The 24,023-nt window shown below is 48.7% G+C and overlaps 1 protein-coding gene across 28 annotated transcripts in view; it reads right to left on the bottom strand.

Moving 5' to 3' along the window:
* The window catches only part of FRMD4A (FERM domain containing 4A), a 586,106-nt gene that overhangs the window by 52,068 nt on the left and 510,015 nt on the right, over window positions 1-24,023 (bottom strand). For all 28 annotated transcript variants that reach the window (XM_070601150.1, XM_070601129.1, XM_070601151.1 and 25 more), the window contains 3 exons: window positions 12,809-12,885; window positions 7,542-7,680; window positions 1,858-1,999 (listed from right to left, as the gene is read on the bottom strand). In XM_070601150.1, coding sequence (XP_070457251.1) covers window positions 1,858-1,999; window positions 7,542-7,680; window positions 12,809-12,885 — 358 coding nt within the window. The remainder of the gene's footprint in view (window positions 1-1,857; window positions 2,000-7,541; window positions 7,681-12,808; window positions 12,886-24,023) is intronic.

Here is a 24,023-nt window from a genome sequence, read left to right as displayed (position 1 = left end):
GAAATGCAAATTGTCAGCCTCATCCCAGACCTACAGAATCAGACGCTCCGGGGCTGGAGCTCAGCGATGTGTCTGAACATGCTCTCCAAGTGGTTCTGATGCATGCGGAAGTTTGAGAAACCCTCAGGTGGAAGGATCCATTCTCCTTCTGGGTAGAACCACGTCACCTTCAGAAAGTACCCAGATTTCCAAACGGATACGAAACCACAGCAGGGACGCACCCCTCGCTGAGGCTGAAGGATGAGTCGGGCTCACCTGTGGCTGGATATGAGGACAGTGGGTGGATAAATCCAGGACCAAATCTGAGACTCTGGGTTTTAACACCGGTTGGGGGGGGTCTAGCGGGGGTTCGCTCTGGCTCTGCTCTTTGTCAATCACCAGGGGATTGCGAGTGGCTGTCATTCGAGGCAGGGGGCTTGTGTTTTGAATGGCATTCTCTGATACAAGAAGACGACATTCTCTACTGTCTTCACTATAAACCTGCAACCCTCAGAAATAATGATCCCTTGGCCCACAGGATTGATGAAAATACTGAACAATCCGGGCAGGGAGAGGTCTATGGTGAACCTACAGTCATCTGGCAGAGGAGGATCTAGTTTTGTGGGGTCTGAAGCTGATGTAATTTTGGTGGCTTTATTTAAGAAAAAGAATGCAAAATATAATATGTTCGCAGATTTTATAAAAACACATGGCCACGTGAGCACATGGCTGGGGCCCTCCCAGGACCTTAGAAAGGCCTGCCCAGTGAGGGGCCCTGAGCCAAAGCACCATCAGTCCCCCCAGTAAATCTGCCCTTTGGTCCAGGAAGGACACACATCCTCTCCCTTGTCCTTTAGTTTCTAAGCTTTCTCCTGGCTCTGACTGGACTCCACCAGCCCAGAAGCTAACTAGACAGCATTCGGCTTCTCATCCTCTCCTGCCTCCTGTCCTTTATTTCATTTTGTCCTTGTCTGCAGTCACCAGACATAGTTAGAGAAAAGACTCTGGAAGACGAGGTAGAGTGAAGACTTTCTGCTTTACTTTCACGGCTCAGAGGCAAGGGGACACCGTCCCCAAGAACAATCATGCTTTGACTACGTGCCCTGGGGAGTGACCTGCATTAGTTATACTTTTATAATTTTTCCAAACCATTATTCCTCCCTCTCTCTCCCCTCCCTCCTCAAACCCGCTCCTCTCCATGTCACTTCAGCGAATGGCAGCCCTACTCGCAACATCAGCCCGATATGAAACCCCAGAGCTTTTCCGTCCCTCCCAACATCCTATGACAAAATGACCCGCCTGGAGCCCGCAGAAACAGATGGTGGAATCAGACCCTTTGACTCAGTTTCAAATGGTGCTTAATCACTATGCCACACTCTGTGACTGCAAGTCTCTCCCTTCCAGATGCTCAAGAGCATTCTGGACTTTTTAAAGTCTCGAGAAGTTCACCGGGGAATAGAATGTGGTGTCACTCAGCATCAGGACCCTGACCCCCAGCCCCTCCTCAGTGTAACTCTCCTTTAACGAGACACGGGGAGCCCCACCTTCGGTCCTTGGAGCTGACATTCCTGACAGTCAGCCAGCGCATTCAGAGGCTCTGGAGGGTGCCTGAAGAGGCTTCTGTGACCAACAGTCCTTCCCACACTGCCTGCTTCTACTGCCTTGTTTTTTTCCCACTCTTTCATAATTTTGGCAGTTTTCTCAGATTCCAATTTGGCTCAAAACCTTGGCCTCAAAACCAGAGCCAGCCCCTGGCGGGCCTGCCAAGCTGCCTCCTCGGCTGCTGCCGTTCTCCACCATTCTGGGAGCTACTGTGGGGTGGAAGCCACGCTTCCACGTTCTCTGGAAGGCGGCTCCCCAACCCGAGGCCTCACGTACCTGATGACAGGAGGCTCCCACTGCTGCCGCTGATGATCTTGCCCTTGCTCCCCATGTTGGCCAGCTTGGAGGTCTTCAGCGTTCCAGTCTCCGTCAGGTCGATGGCGATCTCGCTCAGACTCCGTGCGGCATGGATTTTAGACTAGAGTGAGAAAGACAACTGGGTTACAAAGAGGCGTTCCCCTCTGAGAGGGGGCAGTAATCACTCCCCTGCTGGGGGTCCTAAAACTCAGCAAACTGACTAATCTCCTGCTGTGCAGCATTTTTATGTTTGTATTCCTTGGTCCCACATCACTAATTACCAAAGCTCTCTGCGAGAGCAGATATGGCTCAAAAGCTGACACAGTGATGAATTTTCCAAGCCTATTATTCTACAAGCCGCACTGTATGGAGCTTAAAAGCACTGTCGTTGGAGTCAGACTGATCTCCCCTCTGCCCCCCTCCTCTCTGCCTAGTACCTAGCTCTCAGTAAACACTGGTGATTATAATTGTTTTGTGCTTAAGGACATACCAAAAAAAAATTTTCAGCTTTGTGAATGACGTAAGAAGTATCTGAAACAAATTCATGAAGTTCCAATGAATTCTGAGGTGATTTAAGCCTCTTAAATTGCTAGCCATGGGGCCATGGAAAGTTCAGAGGATTGAGAAGTGACAGCGTCCCAGATGTGCGGGCATACTGTGTGCGTGGGTGCAAGCCTATGAACAGCTGCTCGTCTGGACACTCGGGTACCCCCAAGAAGCCCCTGACACGGTACTCTGCTTCCATTCTGATACCTAAATGTGGGAGCCGAAGTCTTCAGATGATGGCTAAAACTCCACTCCACTCGTTCCACATATTCACTGGCCCAACTTGGCTCATCGTCATAGCAGGCTGGAATCATTAGAAAAGGACTCTGCCTTCACAACGACATTCCTCAAAGTAACTGTTTGTAGTAAAGCAGCTTTAGTTTCCGCCTTGGTAAGTGAAATGGGTTTGCATTTTCCACACATGTGTTTGATATTTGCTTTTTTTCTTCTTCAGGAAATCAGTTTTTGTCACGGGGCTTAAGGCAACAGGCTTTACCTATATCATGACCTTTATGAAAACAACCGTACATGCTGGTATAGCCCAGACATCCGCTAATCTTTGCGTGGCTGGTGGCTCTAGCATGCACGGGCATGGAACGAGGTGAGGTAGTCATGTGCATCCCCACCCAGCTGTGTGAGACCACGTCTGTCCCCACATGGGAGAAAGCTGGCAGAGGGCAGAGGTGAAGGCCAGGGTGGGAAGGTAGACCACTGCCTCGCTTCCCCTTAGTTACATTCTGTGCCCAGGTGCCCTCAGCTGGCCAGCAAAGGCTGTCTGAACCCTGTGGCTTCACCCTTCCTCTGGCCTCCATGCTGATGGCGACACTGGTGAATGACATTGACTTCCGATCGCTGAGCACTTTCCTCATGCGAACAAGATGAAAGTGTGAGCCACAGAGGGAATGCGGACTTTGGGTTTGTTTCGTTCACGGTCTATGAACCGTCTTCCTCCTTACCCCCTACATGAAAAATCCCATTGGTCCTTCCTTCCTGACCTCAACTTTTGTCCCTGCATCAGAACCAGGTCACCTTCCTCAGGTTGGGGCTTCCTTGTTCATAAAACAACTCGCTGCCAGGCCCTCTTGGGGTTCTGGCTCACAGCAGAAAGCAGGAAGTGCCTTTCGTTTCATCCTGACACAGCAGATCGACAGCACCCATCTGGAGCTTTCTCTGGGCGCGAGCATAGGAAGCACAATCCATTACATCCTTTCTGTCAGCACCACTCTGACCAAGGCCCACGCTTTAATAAAAAGGAGCCCACGCTTGCAGTTATGCAATAATAACTCACAAAGACAGAGACCAATTCGGCATGGTGGGGAAGGCCTTCTCTGAAGCCAGAAAGATCTGGGTTGGACTCTTGGCTCTTCCCACGAAATCACTGTTTGCCCTCCATGCTCAGCCTCGCTGATCCTCAGATCTGTTTGTAGAATGGAGATCTTAAAACTCACATCACAGAGTTGTGATAAGGACTAAATTAGGTAATGTGTGTAAAGGCCATTGGAATTGGAAAAGCAGATAAATGAAGGTCTGGCAGTAATTCGCTAAATGAGGGTAGACTGATGACTCAGGCTGATATTTTGGGGATCTCATTAATCACAGGGAAGACCTGTTCCCCACACACCACCTCCACTTCTGCCACACATCAATCTCAGAGGCAGAAAACAAAGTACGGAACACACATCCTTCCCGAGGGAGACTAGATTCTTGGAAGCTTTAGGAAATTACCGGTTTCTCTCTAGAAGGGAAATATCACACTGACTGAACGGACCCAGTGGAGAAAGCACTAAGGGGAAATGAGCAATGATGGGGAGATTTTCTCCTTGCAAAGTCAAGTCTTCGGGCCAACTCAAAAGGGCCTCCAAGATTCTGAACGTTTGCTCTGAGGGTCTTGCCATACCAGATTTTATCATTGTTTCACGAGCAAGGTTTAATTGTCCCCTACCACGCTCTGACTCTGCATGATGGAATGAAGAACAGAATGAAAACCAGCAGAGTGGATCAGGAAAAAAGAAAAGATTAAGAAGAAGGAAAGATGTTTGGACTGGAGGCCAACTTGAGAAGTCCCCACTCTGAGTTCAGAGGAAAAGTGTCTAGTGTTTAAATAATTTGAGCTTTCAAATATTTTCCTCTAATGTCTACAAGACGTTCCTTGGCTCCAGGCTCCAGAGGCTGCTGGGATCCAGTTGAAAACACTGCTGATCTTTGGGGTCAGCATATATAAGTTACCAGTTGGAACTGGTGCCTGCATAGCCTCTCATTCTGAATGAGCCAGAGGAAGCCAACCAATATGGCCTCTTTCCCATCTGTCTTTGATGATAGAGGGAGTGTGTGTGTGAGAGAGAGGGAGAGAGAGATTTTCTTAAATGATTTGCACAATGACCCTGAAAGAAGAAAATACCCAACTGCCAGGGGAAGCACACGAAACTTCTTGGCTGCCCACCTCTGCTGACTCAGACCACTAGACCGCACTTGTTTCCGGGGTTGATAAACATCACTTGGGACGCCCAGGCTTTGCTGAGGCACTTCAGAGAAAGGAATGGTTGGCATGGCCTGGTACAGTAGAGTGTGAAGCAACGGCCAGTATGCCAGCCAACACTTGGCTGTTCAGAAATATTTGGAAGCTCTTCATCCCAGGCCTGTCAGCCGTCACTCACCCAGAGGCCATTCTGCCCAGTGGACAGGGATCACCTCACTGTTGTGTAAAGAACGACATTCCAGAAACGAAAGGTGTTGTAACATAATTCCTAAGGGAATGTTATCATCTCTGACTTAATTCGGGGAACTTTCAGAGAATTTAAACTTTACACAAGTCTTGGCCAGGGAACAGGATGTTGGATTAATAATGATAATAATGAAAGACAGCCCATATCTCCTAAAGCAATTTCACAAACATTGTGTCAGTGGACCAATCGATAGTTTCGGTCAGGAATTTCCTTTCTTGTTCTCTAACCTGGGGAAAGCGAAGCCTGAGGCACGACGGACTTGCCCAGGCCCACCGAACTGGGAAACAGAGCCCATGGCCTTCCAGATGTGGGAACCTTTTCCTCACCTCTCACTGTAGGTTGCGGACCTACAAGATCTGCCAGGGCCGTGGAGCGCCTGTGAGCATTGAGAGCTTACTGGGGAAGGTTCTCGTGCTCCTGGGAGCACATGCGTTTCCTTCAGTCCCCCAGGGGTTACTGAGAAGGATGGCTGAAATTTCCCTATTGCTGTGGCATTTGGTCTGGCCTCTTAAATGACACTTCTGGTTAATAAGTGATCTCTGATAATTACGCGTTTGAGGGTTACTTGTTGCATCAGTGGGCTGACCTGTAAACCTGGTGAATAAGGCTTCTCCAACTGCAGAGAAAGACCAGCTTCAAGGATGGGGATGAAGAGCCCCCAAAAACAGGCCTCCTGAGTTACCCACTCTCTATGCAAAAACCCAGCATGGTGGGAGGAGCTCAAACAGCTAATGTGCTATGCTTAGGGTGAACTATGCTTCTTCTTTTCCCCTTTCAAAATGCTGGTATGAGTGTGTGGGGGGTCTGCCCACAAGAGGAATTGGCAGTGGGGTTCAGGAGGGTTGCCAAACTCTTTACCCCTCACTATCTATCACCAGAACAATACAGAGGATGGAATCTATGTTCCGAGGCTTCAGCCTCCAATTCTAGCCACTGGAGGGGAAATGCTGGTACCCATCCACCCTCTCAATCTAAAGCATGAGTCCAAACACATTGGCCCAGTTTCTTTTGATCCAATCAGGCCTCAAATACCTGTGCCAATGCTCACCATCACCAAGAGAGCTGTGGAATACTCTCGTTCCTCCTAACCACAAAAATATTCCACTCTGTGCCCATTCACCCCAGAAAACGACCCAAAAGGGGGTCAGGAAGAAGACTCAGGAGACGAGAAAGTGTGTTACAATAAAGAAAGTTGACTGCCGCATGGGAAAGGCCCTAATTTGAAATTGAATTACAAGTTGAGGGATTGTTTCTTTTCTTCCTGTTTTCTTACTGTCTCTCTCTTACCTCCCTCTCAACTCCAGCTCTCTCCTTCACACCTCTCCCCAAGCCAGGGAAAGAAGAACTCTACCCACAAGGAAAATAAGGCAAAAGAGGAAGCTGAAAGGACCCAAGAGGGCACCCATCCAATGAATCTTGAGCCCAGTGAGCCCAGGGTCCTGTCACCCACTCCCTCCCAAGAACTCACACAATGGGGCAAACCTCCCAGAGCTGGTGGTTCCCACTAGGCCGGGGGCCAAGGTCGGTCTTGCTCTGTAGCTCCGCATTCCACCCCCAAGCCAGTAGGATCCTGAGAAAGGTGCAGGGCCCATCTTGATATGGCTCTACACCTGAGGGGTAATGAACTGGAGTGGCTTGTCGGGGGGAGACAAGCGGAGCACAGCAGACAAGGCTGGAAGAAGAGAGGGCAGAGCGTTGATACAAGCTGTGTGTGAACCAAGGTGACGTCATTCTCCCACCCACCAGAAAAGGCACCGTGGGTCTGGACTGGGGCTGGGTCCAATCTCCCGCAGAGGATGACTGTTTACCAAGGCCCGAGGCGCCAGGGAAACCTTCGGGAAACAGGGTTGTTGGCTTCCCACCCCCCCCCCATGTTTCCAGTTTTGCATTTTTAAAAAAATGGAGTTGGCAGTTGGAAAAGCCTGGAGGGTTTTCACAGCAATTATCCTCGGTGGTATCTATTAGCTGAGAACGGCTACTTTTTTTTTCTCAAAAAGAAAACAATATGCCACTGTTTGAACACCAAAAAGGTCGGGACTGCTTGCTCCCAGGAGAGGTTCCTGAGGTTCAAGAGCATGGTCGGAATTCCTCAAGAGGGCCCTACCTGGCTGCAGGGAAGGGCTGAGTGGCTCTGACTGTGGTTGGGCCAGAAGCCCTTGACCAAGTTGCATGGAACTTGCCCTCTTGAAGAACTCGCCTCGTTCCTCCCTCCTACAGCCGTAAAAGGCAAGTCTGTGCCTGTGCACATCCCATGGCAAGGATGCAGCGCCTCCTCACCCACCCAGTTCCCAATCCCTAAACAACAAGATCCAGACAAGGGCCTTCAACTGTCCTTAGGCTCGGTGGAACATCTGTCCCAGCAGAGTCCTTCTCAATCCCAGTAAAGGGACTTACCTTACTCTGCTTTCTGTCCAGATAGAACTGGTGTTGGCTAATGGCCATAGCCCAGATGGACTTGATTAATGCTGGACACGCGTACCACGTATGCACTGCGATGCCACTGTGTCCAAACGTCCTCCTTGTCACTGAAGCCCTGGGAAAGCAAGAGTCAGAAGGTCCGACCATGTTGATGATGAGGGAATCCATTGATGAGCAACAGCTTTTACTGAGAACCCACTGGGTCCTAAAAGCCCTGGCCTAAGGGTGACAGATGAGAGTGCATGCGTGTGAGTGTGTGCTTAGGGAAACTGGCTGGCAAAGGTCCTCTTGTTATTTCTTTAATTAAAATTATATCTAAGGTGTACAACATGATGATTTGATATAAATGTACATAGTGAAATGATTACTACAGTCAAGCTACTGAAACATATCGTCTCCTCAAAGTTACCATTTTTTGTGATAACACCTGAAATCTATTCTCTTAGCCAATTTGCAGTATTCAATACAGTATTATTAACTATAGTCACCATACCGTACATTACAGCTCTAGACTCAGCCTAGATGACTGCAACTTTGTACCTCTGACCAACATCTCCCCATTTCCCCCCGCTCCTCGCCCCTGGTAACTACCATTCTATTCTCTGATTCTATGTATTTGAGTTTTTTAGATTCTACACACAAGCGAGATCACGCAGTGTTTTTCTTTTTGTGTCTGGCTTATGTCACCTAGCATGCTATCCTCTAGGTTCATCCATATTGTTGCAACTGGCAGGGTCTCCTTCTTTTCTAAGGCTGAATAATATTCCATTGTATATACGTGCCACAATTCCTTTCTCCATTCAACTGCGGACAGACACTGAGGTTGTTTCCATATCTTGGCTACTGTGAATAATGTTCATCTTTTGATTTACTGGCTCCTTAGGGTTCAGAGGTTCAGGATTTGGTCAGGCCTCTGCCTTGTCTGGGATAAGATGGGTCATTTTAGGTCACTGGACGGTCCTTTCTGATCTTCAGCTCCTGGCGCTGGGCCAACACAAACTTCAGAGACAGGAAAAGCCTTTGACAATGTCCCTCATTAAGCAGGCAATGCTGCCTATGGTGAAGGATGAGTGAATTCTCTTCTAATTGCCACAGGCCACAGCGTCTGAGGGAATCAGGACTTCTTATATTACTCTAACTCAATGTTGTTTGAAAGAGTTGGTTATCAATTATCAAATACATTCAGAGGGCAGGCAGAGTATAAAGAATGAAAAGACAGAAGGCAGAAAGAAATGAGCCCAGCCAAGCCCTCCACACTATCCCATCCTGCCATATACATTTATGGAGGAGATATGGTTACATATATGCATGGAGCAGAGAGAGGCAATCAGACTTCAAAAATGAAAGAGGAAACACTGGTCCCAACATAATTCACCATATTAATGGAATTGGGGGGAAAAAGGGTTAGGTGATCATGTTCTCAGTGAGGCTATTTATAGGACAGGTGGATTACTTTGCAAGTGAAATCTGAGAACATGTTTTTACATGCACATGTGTATAAGGCAAGGTGATGGGACTGTGGGTGGCGTCTGGGGTATCTGATGCGAACGTCGGAAGAAAAATGTGTGTTCCCCAGATTAAGATATCTAATTTAGAAGACACTTGGGTAGTCAGGACTTGTGAATAATCACTTTTTTTTCCCCAGGGAAATTTTCCCTTGAAGAAAATTTAAAGCCACTCCCATCACCTTCCCTTGGGGGCTGAAGATTTAACGGTAGGTCTTCTTCAAACCCACTTTTAAGGAGAAATTCAAATCTGGTGGTTAGTTAATGCTACTGATTCGAGGCAGGGTATTCCTCCCCTTAGTTAAAACAAAAGTTAAAAGAAAACGCCAGCTCATGAAAGAGCATACAGTTGAAAATAATGCAAGAGGAGCTGGCGAGAGAGTGAGAGGGAAACCCCTACGAGTCTTAGCAGATTTAAAAAAGAAGCTGTGATCTGAACTCCCACTTTGGCTTCCATAGCAATGGCTGCTCCTGGGAGTAAATACCATTTTTTCTTGAAATACATTTTAGTGAAAGTAGTGTACCAGGCTAGGTGCTTGTACTTTTCACGTAAGGCGAGTGAGGAAGGGTTAAGAGGCTTGTCAGGTCTAGGGCGTTCTAGACACCCACGGGAGCACCTGAATCAGATACACTGAGAGTTTTTCTCCTGACTCATTATTAATTTATCTTTTCTCTGCATCTTTCCCTCCAGGCTCTTCCCACCCCACCAGCTCTTCTATTTTGACTAAACTTTAGAAACTGAGTATTTGCCAAAACCTAGAGAAGTGTAGAAACAGCACCAGGTATTGAGTTAGGATGCATTCACAGGAGAACAAATCCCACAGCATCTTCTGTGATCCAACCTGTGCCCATGGACTCAGGAAGCACCCTCTGCCCTGGGTGATTCCTTGTCCTCGCCATGTCCCATGGATGACATCTTTAGGACATGGTTCTCTCCCACACTTGCCATCTGATTATTTTGGTTCTGACGCCCTTCCTGGTTTGGGGGAGTTGGCTGACCCCTGAATCACCCCAACATACAGTCAACTAGATTTGTCTTCCCTGCTCCACATAAACAAGGCAACAGCAACAGGATGACACATTTAACTTAAGGAGCACTTACTGCTGTGTGAGGCAGACACCCAGGCTTAGAGCTTTGGCTCTGCCACCCGACTAAGCAGCTAATCGGAAGCGATTCCCTTTGCTTGCCCCTGTGTGTATTTGGACAAGTTGTCTTTCAAGTGGACGTCAACTTGGGTTTCCACCTCTGACATCAGTGAAGACACCTCCCTGGCCTCTCCTGGCCTCTATACTCCCTTCTTGCCTCTGGGCAAACAGAGGGCTATTTTCCTCCAGGGTACATGATCCTGCTCTGTGCTTAGGCTGCCTCGGGCTCCTCCACTTTCCTCTTCTCTCTTCTGCCCACTTGACCTGATGGACATCTTTATCCTTGAGGGCCCTACCTTGAGCTTTAAATCCTCCTCAGCCTACAAAGGTCAGCTCAGATCTCTCCTGCTCAGAAAGCCTCTCCTGAGCAGCCTAGCTTCCAGTGACCTTCAGATTTATGGCCTGTGCCATCTGGCACTTGGTCCCCACTGCCTTGTGTATACATAGTAGTAAAGTGTGAGAGCTCTGGAGCCAGGCTCCCTGGGTTCGAATCCTGCCTCTACCACTTACTAGCCATTTGTAACCTAGAGCAAGTTACTTCGTTTCTCGGTGCCTCAGTTTCTCACCGGGAGAACAAGAAGACCAGTGGTACCTATTTCTTAGAGTTACAGAGAGCACCCAGGTGTGTAGAGCGGTACCAGCACATATGAACACTCAGTAAACATCACACCCCTTTTGCCTGTCTCCCTAGCTGTGTGGGAAGTTCTTCAAGGGCAGTGGACCCTGTTTTGGAGCCCGAACATAGAAGCTACTCAACAAATAAAAGATTGATCACTCTCGTTTAATAGGCTAAAAGCCCATGTAATAGCAACATGTGAGGCTTAGACGCTTTCCTATACCCCTGGGCCTTGGGAAAAGGAAGGGAATTCAGTGTTACATCACAGAGAGGGCAACAGACCCAGAGAGAACACACACACACACACACACACACACACACACACACCCCCACACCTACACCCATTCTAGGATTTGTCCAAGGTGCCTCTGTGTGTTATCACAATTCCCAACAGAGCACAGGCATGGAAAGGCTATCTAGTGCTTATGCTCCAGCCCCTCAGATTCTCCAATGTCCAGTTTTCATTCTGTCAAGCATCCCCTTTCCGCCTCTGACCTATGGTGGCAACATTTATTTCGCTCTTTTTACAGATAAGTTTTCCTTCCTCTCACGCTCTTCAGACTCTGGTCTGATATGGTTCGCCTGGAAGAGCAACAATTCCTTCTCAGCTGGAATATTATTCTCAGCATCTCTCTCTTCTCCACTCAGCCAGCACAAATGGATTCCTGCTCAGCAGAGGCAGGGTCTCCGGACTGGGAGCCCCTTTGCGGGACCCTGAGAAAGGCTGGACCGGTTGTTAATCTACTAATGCTGCCATGTTCGCCTCCAGCGACAGAGACCTGGAATCCCTAACATGTTCTCCACTTGTTTGTCGTGTAGGAAACTGTGGGGCATGGGGCAAGCTCTTCCCCTCCACGGGAGAGGCTGTTCCATGCAGATTACACAGCGGGCCAAGCAGCGCGTCAGCCCCACTAGGTTATCAGAGGCTGCAGGAACAGAGACTACTGCACAAGCCTCAGCACTCTGACGGGGGCGGGGGCGGGAGTGGGGGCTGTCTCCCTGGGAGGCACAGCAGCTTGTTTTGAGAGCTCAGAAGCCATGTGTGAGGGGAGCCGGTGCCAAGCCCTCTTTCCTAGGCCAGGGCTGGGGTATCAATGACACATAAAAGCCATGTTCGCTTCTCTAGAGAGTCTGATCTTTTTACTGTCTTCCCAGGGCAACCTGCTTGTAAACTCATTTTTGGACCCATTGAAAGCCATTTCTCCTTAGGTGTCAGGCCTGTTTTTATGAAACTTTGCTGCTAGTTTCTGGCCTGCCTGTAACTCTAGGACTGCTGGCAGACAAAGAGAGGAAAAGCCGCGGGTACGTACGCACTGCCCCCGAGAACCTTCCACGCAGGGCTCGCTGCATTCCAGACGGGGACCCTATTGTTTGGCATCTGACTTGGAGAGCATTGATTTTTGCATTAACGCTCCCTGGGAAGCAATGAGAGGTGGAGAGAGAAAGAATCGGATTTCTTTCAATCCGCCCACAGTGCTAACACCTGAAAATTACAGCTCCCGGAATCAATTTAGCACAACTGCTCAGGGTACAGAATGCTTTTGGTGCTGGCTGTCCTGCCTGAAACATTCTGAGAAGCTCTGACAAGCCATCTTTCACACACTTTTCTGGCAAAAACTGCCTAGAAGAACTCAGACCACTGCCCTGTTGAATTTGGCGGTGGTTATGAAATGCTACAAATCTCTAAAATGTAACGATAACTCCACACATATGAACCATCAACACTTGTAGCCAGATGAGAAGATCAGGGAATCGCTAATTTCACACACATATGCACACTTGAACCCACCACATTTATCAACACACTTAGTACAAAACAAAGCTTTTCCTGGCTGATTTAACTGTTTTCCACCATCAACCATCCTCTGCCCCTCCCCCTAGAATGACCATGAACAATGACAGCACAAAAATAGTAATATAAATAATATGCCGAGCCAGCCATGCACTCCCAGAAGAAAAGGATTTTTCCAGCTTACCTGCGTGGGTCATGAACTTCCACGGAAAACTTCTTTTCTCTGAAATACAGGTTTTCCAACTGTCTCCACTGGAAGATCTACACAGAAAACAATGCAGTTGAAACTCAGAAGGGGTTGGTTCACGCTGTGGTGCTCTCTTTGCTGCTGAATTTCTACGGCGGGCAGTTTCCTTATCAAAGCGGAGCCCAGGGACGGCTGTTTGTGCCTCCGCCTCCTCCGCTTCTTGCTTGACACACACACACACACACACACACGCACACGCACGCACGCCGCCGCTCTCCAGTTCAAAACCCAGCACCGTGGGTGTGGATTTTCCTGCAGGTTTCTTAACGGGAACAAAACAAGTTCTTTTCAAGTTGTTCTCCTCTGCTTTGCCTTTGTTGGGTTCTCCAGGACAGTTCCCAGCGCTGCAGACTTTTCCCTCCAAGGGGAGGAGGGGAGCGGGGAGAGAGCGGCGGCCGGGCGCGCGCAGTGGGCAGGGGCGCGGGGAACGAGGCGCTCTCAGAGGCAGCAGTAGCCATCTGCGCTCCTGCCGAACCAGCTTCCTCCCTCCGGTGCTGAAATGGGAAGGCGGTCAAATTCCCAGCCTCCCATCGGGACTCCACTTCCTGCCCACTAATGTGTAAGAGCTCCCACTCGCCCCGGCCAGTCCGGATGGCCAGGAAGCCTCTCTGCGCAGGGCGGGGGCTGCAACCACTTTCTTTGGGGGCTGGCGACTCAAGGCAACAATATGAGGCTGTCAAGCGCCAGCTTCTTTCTGCGGCACAAAGAAAATCCAAGAGGCTCGCTGCCATCGGGGAGCGTGAGGAGGGGAATGAAGGCGGTTCTGAAAAGGGGCGGGTAAAAAGTGCCCCCAGCTGCCCGATGGGCCCCTCCGGCCCCGGTGGTCGTCCCTCCTTCGGACGGGGAACCCTTAACTCAGAGGCTGCCTGCCCTGTCTGGGAGTAATTAGGGCCGCAGCGTTGCTCTGCGAGGGGGCTTCCTTTCATCGGATGAAAAAGAAAGTTACTTAACCCTCTGGGAAATGTCAAAACAGGTTAAAGTTATGCGCGCACACAATTATATTTATATTTAGACATTTATATTTGATGCATACGGCAGCCCCTTCTAGATACTTAGAAGTTGAGCTTATTTTGCCCCAAGAAGAGGAAAGCAGAATCCCGTTCTTCTCCTTCATCCCAAGAGTGGCCGCTCCTCCCTGGGGTCCTCCCTGTCTTTGCCTACTGCTTTGAGGCACGTGCTCTTTAGGGTCTCATCCTAGACCCAGAGTCCCCTCATCTGGGACACCTGACCCTCTCTGACCTGCTTACATTTTCTCCTCCTTAGAGATGGGACTGCGATTTCCCTGGGTCCCATCAACCCCGCCCTGGAAGGCCCAGGGCACTGCTTAGTCAGGGCTTGGCCAAAAGACTCCACCCCTTCGTCAAACTGGGCTGCAATAAAAGCTGCGTCTAGAATGGCTGCATCCTTTTCTCTTCACAACCTGCCCTGCAGAATTGTACCATGATTTCGCCTGCATAACAGGAGGAGGACATCGATTCTCTTATTACACGCCACCTCTTTGTCCACAGCGCAAAGAACGTTTCATTCTGAAGCCCAAGGAAAGTTGTGCTTCTTTCTCCTTTCAGGTCAGGTGCAAGCGAATGGAGAGACATTTCAAGGAAAGCGACTGACTCAAAGCCCTAACTGGCTCAGACAGCCCTGTGTCAGCTCACAGATGAAATGCTACCTGAGTCGTCTATGACTCAAGTCACAGGTCTGAGTCTTACGCTCTTGTCTGATGCTACGCTAAATCCCTCAATGAGACACCCAGAGTTCTCTCTGACCCCCCGTGTTAATATTTATGGACATTCCCCTGAACTTAGCCACAGACACAAAAGCACCAGAACTAACAGATCCCCCACACTGACCCCAGGATTGGGAGTAAACAGAACTAAGTGGCCAGGCACACAGGCTCCGGAGTCTGACTGCATCCATTTGAATCCAGGCTCCCCTACATCCAAGTTGTCTGACCTTACGCAAGGGAGAGCATTTCGTTAGGCCTCAGTTTTCCCATCTGCAAAATGGGAATAATGCCCCTCGAAGGCAGAAGCACCAGATCCTCCACGCCGTATGGCACAAAGTAAGTGCTCAATGAGCTTAGAGCTCAGGGTGATTCCTAATTGTTCCTGCTTCTCCCGAAACCTGGCAGATAAAAGAGGATAACTCCAGAGCAACCAGAATTATTCTTTTCTTTTTATTTATTTATTTATTTTTGAGGAAGATTAGCCCTGAGCTAACACCTGCCACCAATCCTCCTCTTTTTGCTGAGGAAGACTGGCCCTGAGCTAACATCCGTGCCCATCTTCCTCTACTTTATATGTGGGACACCTAACACAGCATGGCTTGACAATTGGTGCCATGTCCGCACCTGGGATCCGGGCCGGCAAACCCTGGGCCGCTGAAGCAGAACGTGCACACTTAACTGCTGTGCCACCGGGCCGGCTCTATTCTTTTCTTAACTGTCTTAACTCAAGCCTTGATGCTGGGGTGTCAGAAGATATAATATGATTATTGCCATGCTGGAAATCTTGAAGGAAGGGTACAGAATTATTCCCCGGCCCCCTCGCCCTTCCCTTTCCGCCAAAGAAAGGGGTGGCTGGTTGATGGCTGTTCCTTGAAGGGCCGTCAGCCCCTGTGCTGCACCCAGCTTGGCCAGGACGGCTTCATGGCTGTGTGATCTGCAGGCCCCATGCTCAGAAGGGACCCATGCTTGGTTAAAGCTCTGTTGTTTCCTTCTTGAATTTCTCAGTAAGTCGGAAGCTAGGGGTCCTGCATTTGCATTTTGCACCAGCCCCGCAAACTGTGTCACTGGTCCTGTCTCTGGTCCTGGCTGGTGCTCATGCTGCGGACACTGTCCTGGGCTGGGCACCTAACAGGGAGAACCCGCTCAGGGAGCTTTCTCCTCTCGCTCAGGAGGAAACGAAGCAAACCTGGGGTGGGCATGCTGTGAACACCTCACCTGGAGCCCCTCCTGCCTGGTGAAGAACCACACAGCCAATGCTCAGAGGCCTTGGTTCCCTGGCAACTCCTCCCTCCCCCACTCCTTGCAAAGCTGAAGGCAAGCTGAGCCTTCCTGGAAATGCTCCCCCCACCCCATGCTGCCTGGTGTGGAGAGCCTCGCTTCTGCCATGGGGCCCAAACAAAACCATCTGGGCTCTGCGGCGGCCCCTCGATCCACCGCCACCACCACCCGCGCTACCGCTACCCAGACTCCTGCTGTGGGCACTGAACCCCGGCAGCCTGGCTCCCAGCATCTCCCGAGGATGAGGTACTGTCTGTAGACATTTTCTAACAGGGGTCAGAGCAGTGGCTTTCCCTCATGTCTGCTCTAAGCAGGGATTTTTTTTTTTTTTGCAAATGAAATATTAGGAATGGAGGGTGGGAGCGAGGCAAATGAATGGACAGTTTCAAGACAGGGTTGCATTGGGACACTAGCAGGAAGTGCTCATGTGGGGACCTTTGCCTGGTGGGATGGGGGGGTTGGGGAGCAGGGTATGAAGGCAGCTGGATGCCCTCATGCACCATTTCTGTGGCTGTGCCGCACAGCTTAAAGGCCCTGCCTGCTACAGCCTCCACTCTGAGGCTGGCCGAGTAAAAACAAACAAAGAGAAGACACTTGACCTTGACCCCCCATTTTAAACAGGGTATGCTGTGCTCTGACTCTGCTGGTTTGGGGGCAGCCCCTGATCATCTGTGTCACTCCAGGAGAGCCACCCTGGCTCATCACAACCCTGTCACCAGGTAAAGACGTCACCCCGCTTTGGGACTCCACATAAAGACACATCAGACACATACAATGACCATTATGATTGCACCAGTTCCCTTAGGATTTTGTATAACTCCTCCTACAGCCAAGTATGCCCCAGGAGCTAATTAAAAGCTAAAATACATGATTCTATCAATAATCAAAGGATTAATTAATGCCTATTAAATCAAGGCCTTGCTAATACACTTCATTTGGGCATCTTTAAAAAGCTCTGCAAACATCTCTTCTTTGATCTTCTGGCATCCCCGGAGAAGAGTGAGGGGGAAATTCTCTTCTTGGGGAAAACGAGGCCCAGAGAAATTAAGGGAAACTGCCTAAGGCCACACAGCAAGTCAGTGAAGAAACCAGAAATAGGAGTCAAGGACACCTGGCCCATTACTCTAACCTCTATGTTCCTTTCCACATGGGTCCACCAATTAGGGGGAACAGCTCTTACTCACTAATGGCTGGTTAACTTCACGAGTGGAATGATTTTGATAAATGAGCAACAATGTGACTGTAAGTGGGAAGTATAAAACCAAATCTTTTTAGGCCTATATAATGGCTCTCCTTTCCTTATACGCTGTAAATGATGACAAGTATTACTACTTTCTCTTCTTAGAGACCTGGATTCCTCTGGTTTTCCACACAGAGATGCCTCAGTATTCAGTAGCTTTCAATCAGGGACCAACAAATAACAGGAGTCATGATTAAAAACAGCCTTAATAAGTTGGGCTTGCCCTAAAAACAGAAACTCAGAAAACCATCCAGAAGTGGCTTCATTGAGATGGTGTCTGTTACTGTCATTGGGACCATAGCTGGGACTAGATATGCATTCATAGTTTCTGATGCAGACTTTCGATTCCCAAGTGATCACGGGTCCTCCACTTCCCCTTTCGGGGCCTCCATGTCCTAATGTATAAAACAGGTGATGGGAAACGTTTATCCTCAGAGAGGGAACAAGAGTGGCTAAGAAATATGGCCTCTGAGCCCTGTGTGCACCATAAACACTTAATGAGCTGGACCTGGTTAGTGGATCTTATTAGCTGGTCTGCTGGATTCCCACATCCTGCGTGTGGCTGAAGGTCAGGGCAGAAAAGGGCGAACATCCCCCCCCACCCCACCCCTGGCCCTGTTCTTTCTGAAGGCACAGCAGGGACAGACTGAAGCGGCCTTGACTCCATGAGACTTCCTCCCCGGCAAGTGTTTACTGAGCACTGGGACAGAACGGGGAATGGCAGACGAGCCCTGGGAATGCTGTGGAAATAAAGCCTTGCGAGGAAGCTCACTCTAGTGCCTCTGATTCTTGCCCAGGACTTTGGGGAGCCTTGTCTTCCTCCTGTCCCCAAGGCTGACTCACCAAGCCTCTTAATGACCTCTCTCTGAGCAACTTCCTGCTTCTTCTGGAGAGGCCATTATACAGAATTCCAGCACCATCTGGTCCAGCCTCCTCCTTCCGCAGATAAAGCAAGTCCAGCGGAGAGAGGCTAAGGGACGGGCAGAGGTTAAATAAGTAACTGATGTTGGGACTACTCTTGTGACTTCTGTCCTGGGCTCTTTCTAATGCACCAGGAAGGCCTCACGATGAGAGAGAAAAAAATTGTTTCAAGCTGATGGCTAAGTAATGATCACTTCTTCAAAGGTCCTGGCAGTCGCATGCCTTCCAAACGCCAGCAAGGAGTTCTTTTATAACTAGAATTAGACTCATGGCCAGCAATACTCCCTGAGCTCAGAATGAAACAGACAAACTAAAGGACGAACTCCCTTCTTTCATTTCTGTTCTGTTCACTTTCTAGAAGCAGGGCTGTCACTCCGTAACCTCTAGGTGTATTTATCCCTCCAGCAAATAAAAATGAGTTGCCACACATCTGCAGGGCTACAGGACAACAGAAGGAGTCGCTGAAGCCCAACCTGACGGAGTTTAATGAAAATGGGAGCACACCACAGAAAACTCCAAACCCATGCACTCAGAGAATTCGATGAGGGGAGCCCTGATGAGGTTCTGCTACGATGGGAGAAGCAAGTCTAGGGAACAAGAGAAGCAGGTATGTTTTCAGTGAGTGGACACTATTCGTCAGAGGTTTTTCCAATCAGTTGCTTAGCGTTCAATATATTTCGCTTCAGGCTTAAAGAAGAGAGAACCACTCAAGTAGTGGTGTCTACTTTGAATGGACCTGTGCTAATAGAGAATAGGAAGGACATGATGCTTAAATGCATGTTTCTGTTTGTAAGAAGCTGACAACCTAGTTGGGCAGATGAGACATACACAAAGTAGATTGGATTCAGGATATACTAATTAACTTCCTGACGGAGCTTAAAATCAGCTATAGTTTCCGTAGCAGGCTTTTAAAACCCTACAGAGGCACCACATCAACTTAAGAAGATATGTCTCATGCTTCTATCTCAGACAGTCGATATTCATGACCACCGCTCATTCTCCATCGTCTTGGTTCATCATTTTTCGGGGCGCGAACTCTGGTTTGGAAGTCAAAAGGCCTCAGTTATTGTCCTGACTTTGGGAATCCCTCTACATCTCCGCTTCCGTTTCTGTGAGAGGAGGGGCGGTGTGTGGGCATTCCGACATCCTCTGCACGGGTTGAAGGTCAGCATTGTAAATCCAGGGAATGTCACACTGCTACTCTTCGGAATTTAAAAATAAAGTAGCTCGCTTTAAACATTTCCTACTGAGGGAAGACAATCCAGAACAGGATTGATTAAAAGCATGGTTTCAAAGACATATTGTTTACCACTTTCTGGATGTGCATCCCTGTCAATTTAGTTTCTTTGTGCAATTAGTTTTCTCATCTTTAGAAAATTACTACTAGCAACGGTTTTCTCGTAGGGCTGTTGTATTAACGAGTTAATACATATAAAGTGCTTAAAATGGTGCCTAGTACATAGTTAGCACTCAATAAATAGTAGCTATTATGTTCTTTCCTTGCCATCATTTACATGTCAGTAGTATTGTTAAAGTACAAAATAAAGTTCTAAATACTTCGAACACCTAACAACCCAAAGTATAGGTTTGTGTAATTTTTTTAAAAGATGGCTAATATGGTACTGTGGCATTTTTTAAAATGTTTTCTGTTAATTAGATTTTTCACAATGCAAGCATAAGCCTAACCGGAGTTGTCGTTCCTTCCATTGAAGCTGCTGTTTGCTGGATTCTCTTTGGGCTCCTCGGTTCTCATCTGGCTGATTCCCAAGTCCACTGCAATGCTGACCAGGGTCTGTTTTGACCATTTTCCTGCTATGACTTCTAATCTCAAAACATTCACCCTGGGAAGAAAGTACCTTATTGTAATACGGCTCAGTATGACACGGAATGGGAACCAAATCGGGCCCTCCAAAACAGGAAAACTATGTTCGTAGATAATTCACTTCCAAAGTGAGTATGAGTATAGCATTCCTTAGCTGCACTGAAAGAGAACTCGCTAGCATCTGTTTTGTTCTGAGAGGGCCTCATACCCAGCAACAAAAACAATGGGAATTTCTCTGCATAGCCAGACACAACAGAATCGAGACGTTCTTTAACTGCGTACTCCTCACCGTCAGACCACACGAGCTCCAAATTGACTTGGTTAATTCAGTGACAGAGGCCCAGAGCACCAGGCCTTGACCCTTTCAGGGATGGCCTCTCTTTAACCCATCAAAAACCTTTTAGCTTCCTTTGCCTTATGAGTCATTACAGGGGAAAGAGAGAAAGAGGGTCAACGAGTACTTAACAGGCCCATACAGAAACAGGCGGGTTTATTTCTCCCCACTGGATGAGATTTCCTTTTATTTTTCTCCCTGGAGGGGGCCTCTCTCTCTCTGATTTTTGTGCGTACTTCCGCTTTTCTTGCAGAAAGATGCATCATAAAGCTTTGGAACATGTATAAACTTTAAAGAGAAGCTGAAAGTGTTTTCTTTTCTTATCCTTGGCCTCCTGATGTAATTTCTTCCCTCCTCAGAGACTGCCTCTGGGGGATGTATGAGGATTAGCGTTCGAATGGAGACGCCAGCCAGTGATCTCCTATCTGGGTCTACCTTTGGTTTTTCCAGCAACGAGCACTGTGGCCCAGTGATGGGTGGCTTAACCTCTCTGTGCTCTAGGCTTTCCTTTAAAAAAACTTCAAGGCCAGTCACACCTGCCATGACTTCTGTCAGTGGGATGCTTCAAAGAAGGAATTAGTCTGGGGGAAAAATTACGGTGGGCCATTTCCCGTGCAACGGCAAAAACATCTCTTTTTGGATTGCTGTTAAGGTTTTTGTTTTGACTACTTCAGAGGGCAGACTTTGGGCAAAACCTGTGTTTTTCTATTTTTTTTTTTTTTTTAGCAGGGAGGTTGGCACTTGTCAGTCCTCTTATGCCTGGTGGCTCTGTCCAGAGGTGAGGGATCAAAATAAGTTCCCTGATTTCCCTGGGGGTGGCCATGCGACTTCACAGAAGATGGGGAATGAGATGGAGAAGAATGGGCTGGCAACCGGCTCTATGTGGAAACAAAGGTATTTACTCATAACTAAAATCCTGCTTCATCATGCTAAAAAAAGAAAAAGAGAAAGTGACAAAACTCTACCCTAGGGTGGTCTGTGTGAACAAAGATGAAACAAGTTAGTAAGCCAGCCAGGGCTCTCCGGGAAGAACTATTGAACAGGAGTTCATGTGCACTTTAAGACCCCTAGCGTTTTAAGAGGCGGCCCGTCCTGCTGGGGAGGGTGAGGGCTTGCACACCTTGGTTTCTGCGGGTACCAGGACGGACGCAGACGGCCTGCTGCCCAGAGCTCAGGTGTGAGCGCCAGTCTTTCTGGTTAAAAAGTGTCTCAGGGAGCAGCCGAGCGGGCACCGGGCCAGGGGCTGGCGGCTTGCTTTGCAAGTCAGACAGCTGCGGAGAACACTTGCGGTCTTGCTGGCTGCCCCACAGTGGTGGCTGCAGCCAGCAGAGGCGGGGAGGAGGGGTCTGCCCCACTTCTGCTGGAGGGTCCAACCCCCCAGCTGGACTGGAGGTGACGGGGCTGGGATGCAGCTGCCATCTCTGCAGCTGGGGCTCTGGTGGACTTTGGTGATTTCTCTCTCTAGATTCTCTTGCTGGAGCAATTCTGTATCTGCTGCACAATTTTTCCTTCCCAGAAGGAAGAGAGATGAGAGAATGTTTTCTAGAAGTGAGGACTTCCACTCTAGAATTTCTGTCTTTCCAGGAGGGCTGCTCCCATTTACAGCTCTGCGTTTGTTCCTTTCTCCCTGCATTCTCAAGGGGGCAGGTCAATTTGGGGAACTGTGAATTTAGGGGGAGGAGGGGCAAGAGCAGAGGAGGAAATGGATACTTCCACTCAGCAGCCTGCCCTAAACCGCCTTCTTTTCACAGGGCTGTCCCCAGACCCCCAACTTCCCAGCCCCAATCTGGCTTAGTTCTTCCAGATATTCACATACGCCCCTCTGACAAAGCAATTCTCATCCTGTGTTGCAATCGTCTTTTTTACTCAAATATCTCCCTACCAGACTATAAGCTCCTCCAAGGTACTTTCCTGGCACCTAGCACCATGCCTGGAACATATTAGGCACTCAATAATTGTTGAGTGAGTGAATGAATGAAAGAAGAGCTTTATGAGGTAGGCATTATGGCAACTGAAGTTCAGAGAAGTTAAGTCACTTTCTCAAAGTCACACAGATGATAAATGGCGGGAGCTGGTATTTGAACCATTATCTGTCTGCTCAAAATTGAGGCCAATTCTCCGATATGAGGAACCCCCAGCAGTTGAACCAAGACATCTTGTTAAAAATACATTTACAAACTGCAAGGGAGATGGCAATAGGGAAGTGGCAGTGAGGGCCAGCCCGAGAGAACCACAGCCCTTCCTCCTTCGGGGGCTCTGTCTGAACTAAACTGGATTCCAAAGTCAACGGGGGAGTCTCCGGTCTGCAGGAGCTCAGGGGCTCAAGCTGGAATCCTAGTCCCGACCTGGAGCGGCTCTTCACAACTCATTCTGCCTAGAAACAGCCTCAGTCCTGGAGTCTCGTTGACAGGCATGACTGGGGGCAGGCTGGCCCCTCCGTGCAGAGTCCCCTAGCCTCAGGGGCTGGGAGTGAGAGCGGGTGAGACGCTGACACCTTTCAGGCTGTGCTCCGCTTTGATGTTAAACAGGTTCACACTTCCAGAAAGGTGAGTTCAGCCTGGGTTTCCCCTTTGAATCATGCTCATTAAACAAAAAATTCTCACCGAGCTCCCTCAGTATTACCTGGCTCAGCAGAAATAAGCTGTTAAGATCTCCCAAGACTAAGCGAGGTTACTGGGCTCAACCGGCAGGCTTTCCCAGCTTCGCGTTTCCTGCTTCCAAGAAAGGAAAGGCGTCCAGATGAACCAGAATTGTTCAATGGTCTGCAGGACTCCAGCAATTTGCTCTTGATCTCTAGTTACTATTAGCTGTTTGGCTACTTTTGGTCCAAGAGATGAAAAATAAAATCGAGGGACAGTCCAGACGGACTGGTAGGGAACCTCTTATGTTTTTCATTTTTTCATTGACAAATCTAAGCTGTAAAAACTCTCATCTTCCCTCCTCCCTTCCCCTCCCTTCCAAATATTTGTCCTTTTACATGGATCTCTCTCAAACCCTTCCTTATGGGAGCTAGACTATTTATCCTTCTATCTATGAGGTCACTGCTCACATGCACATCTCGAGATGTCCTCGAAACTAGCGGTGGGTCACAACAAGCTACTGGATATTCTGCTCTGACTGCTTTTATTCACTGAACTATTTATATTTATTTATTAAACCATGTGTCAGGCCCTGTGCTAGGCAGAGGGCAGAGAGTAGTGAAACGAACAGACAAAAATCTCTGTACATTTTTGCAAGGAAAGAGGTAAGCTAATAAATAAGAAAACTACACAGTAAGGAAGCCAGAGGATAATAGGTTCCAAGGACAAACATAAAGGAGGATACAGGTCAGGGGCTGCCACTGTTCAAAAGGTGGTCGGGGAAGGCTTCATTGAAATGACATCTGAGTCAGTATCAGAAGGAAACTGAGGGCACAGCCAGGCTGCTGTGTGAGGGGATACAGCAGGTGCAGAGACCCAAGGCACTGTGCCTGTGTGTGTGTTTGCTATGTGAATGCAGCAAATGCTGAAGGCAACATCTGAGCATGATGGAGTATTAGCCATAAAAAGGGATGGAGTTCTGATTCACGCTATAACGTGGAGGAACCTTGAAAACATCATTCTCAGTGAAACAGGCCAGACACAAAAGGCACAGATTCTATGATTCCATTTATATGAAACGTCTGCAAGGGGCAAATCCAGGCAGACAGAAAAGTAGATGTGTGGGTACCTAGGGCTTGAGGGGTTGGGGAGAAGTGGGGAGTGGCCAGGAGCACCCTTGTGGCCTTTCCACTGTTTTGACTGGTAAATCCTAGTCCAGATGCACCATGGATCACGAGATGCTCTTTGGTTAAGA

This window comes from Equus przewalskii, chromosome 30, assembly GCF_037783145.1.
Source record: "Equus przewalskii isolate Varuska chromosome 30, EquPr2, whole genome shotgun sequence".
NCBI lineage: Eukaryota > Metazoa > Chordata > Mammalia > Perissodactyla > Equidae > Equus > Equus przewalskii.
This window is presented reverse-complemented; position numbering and strand designations above follow the sequence as displayed.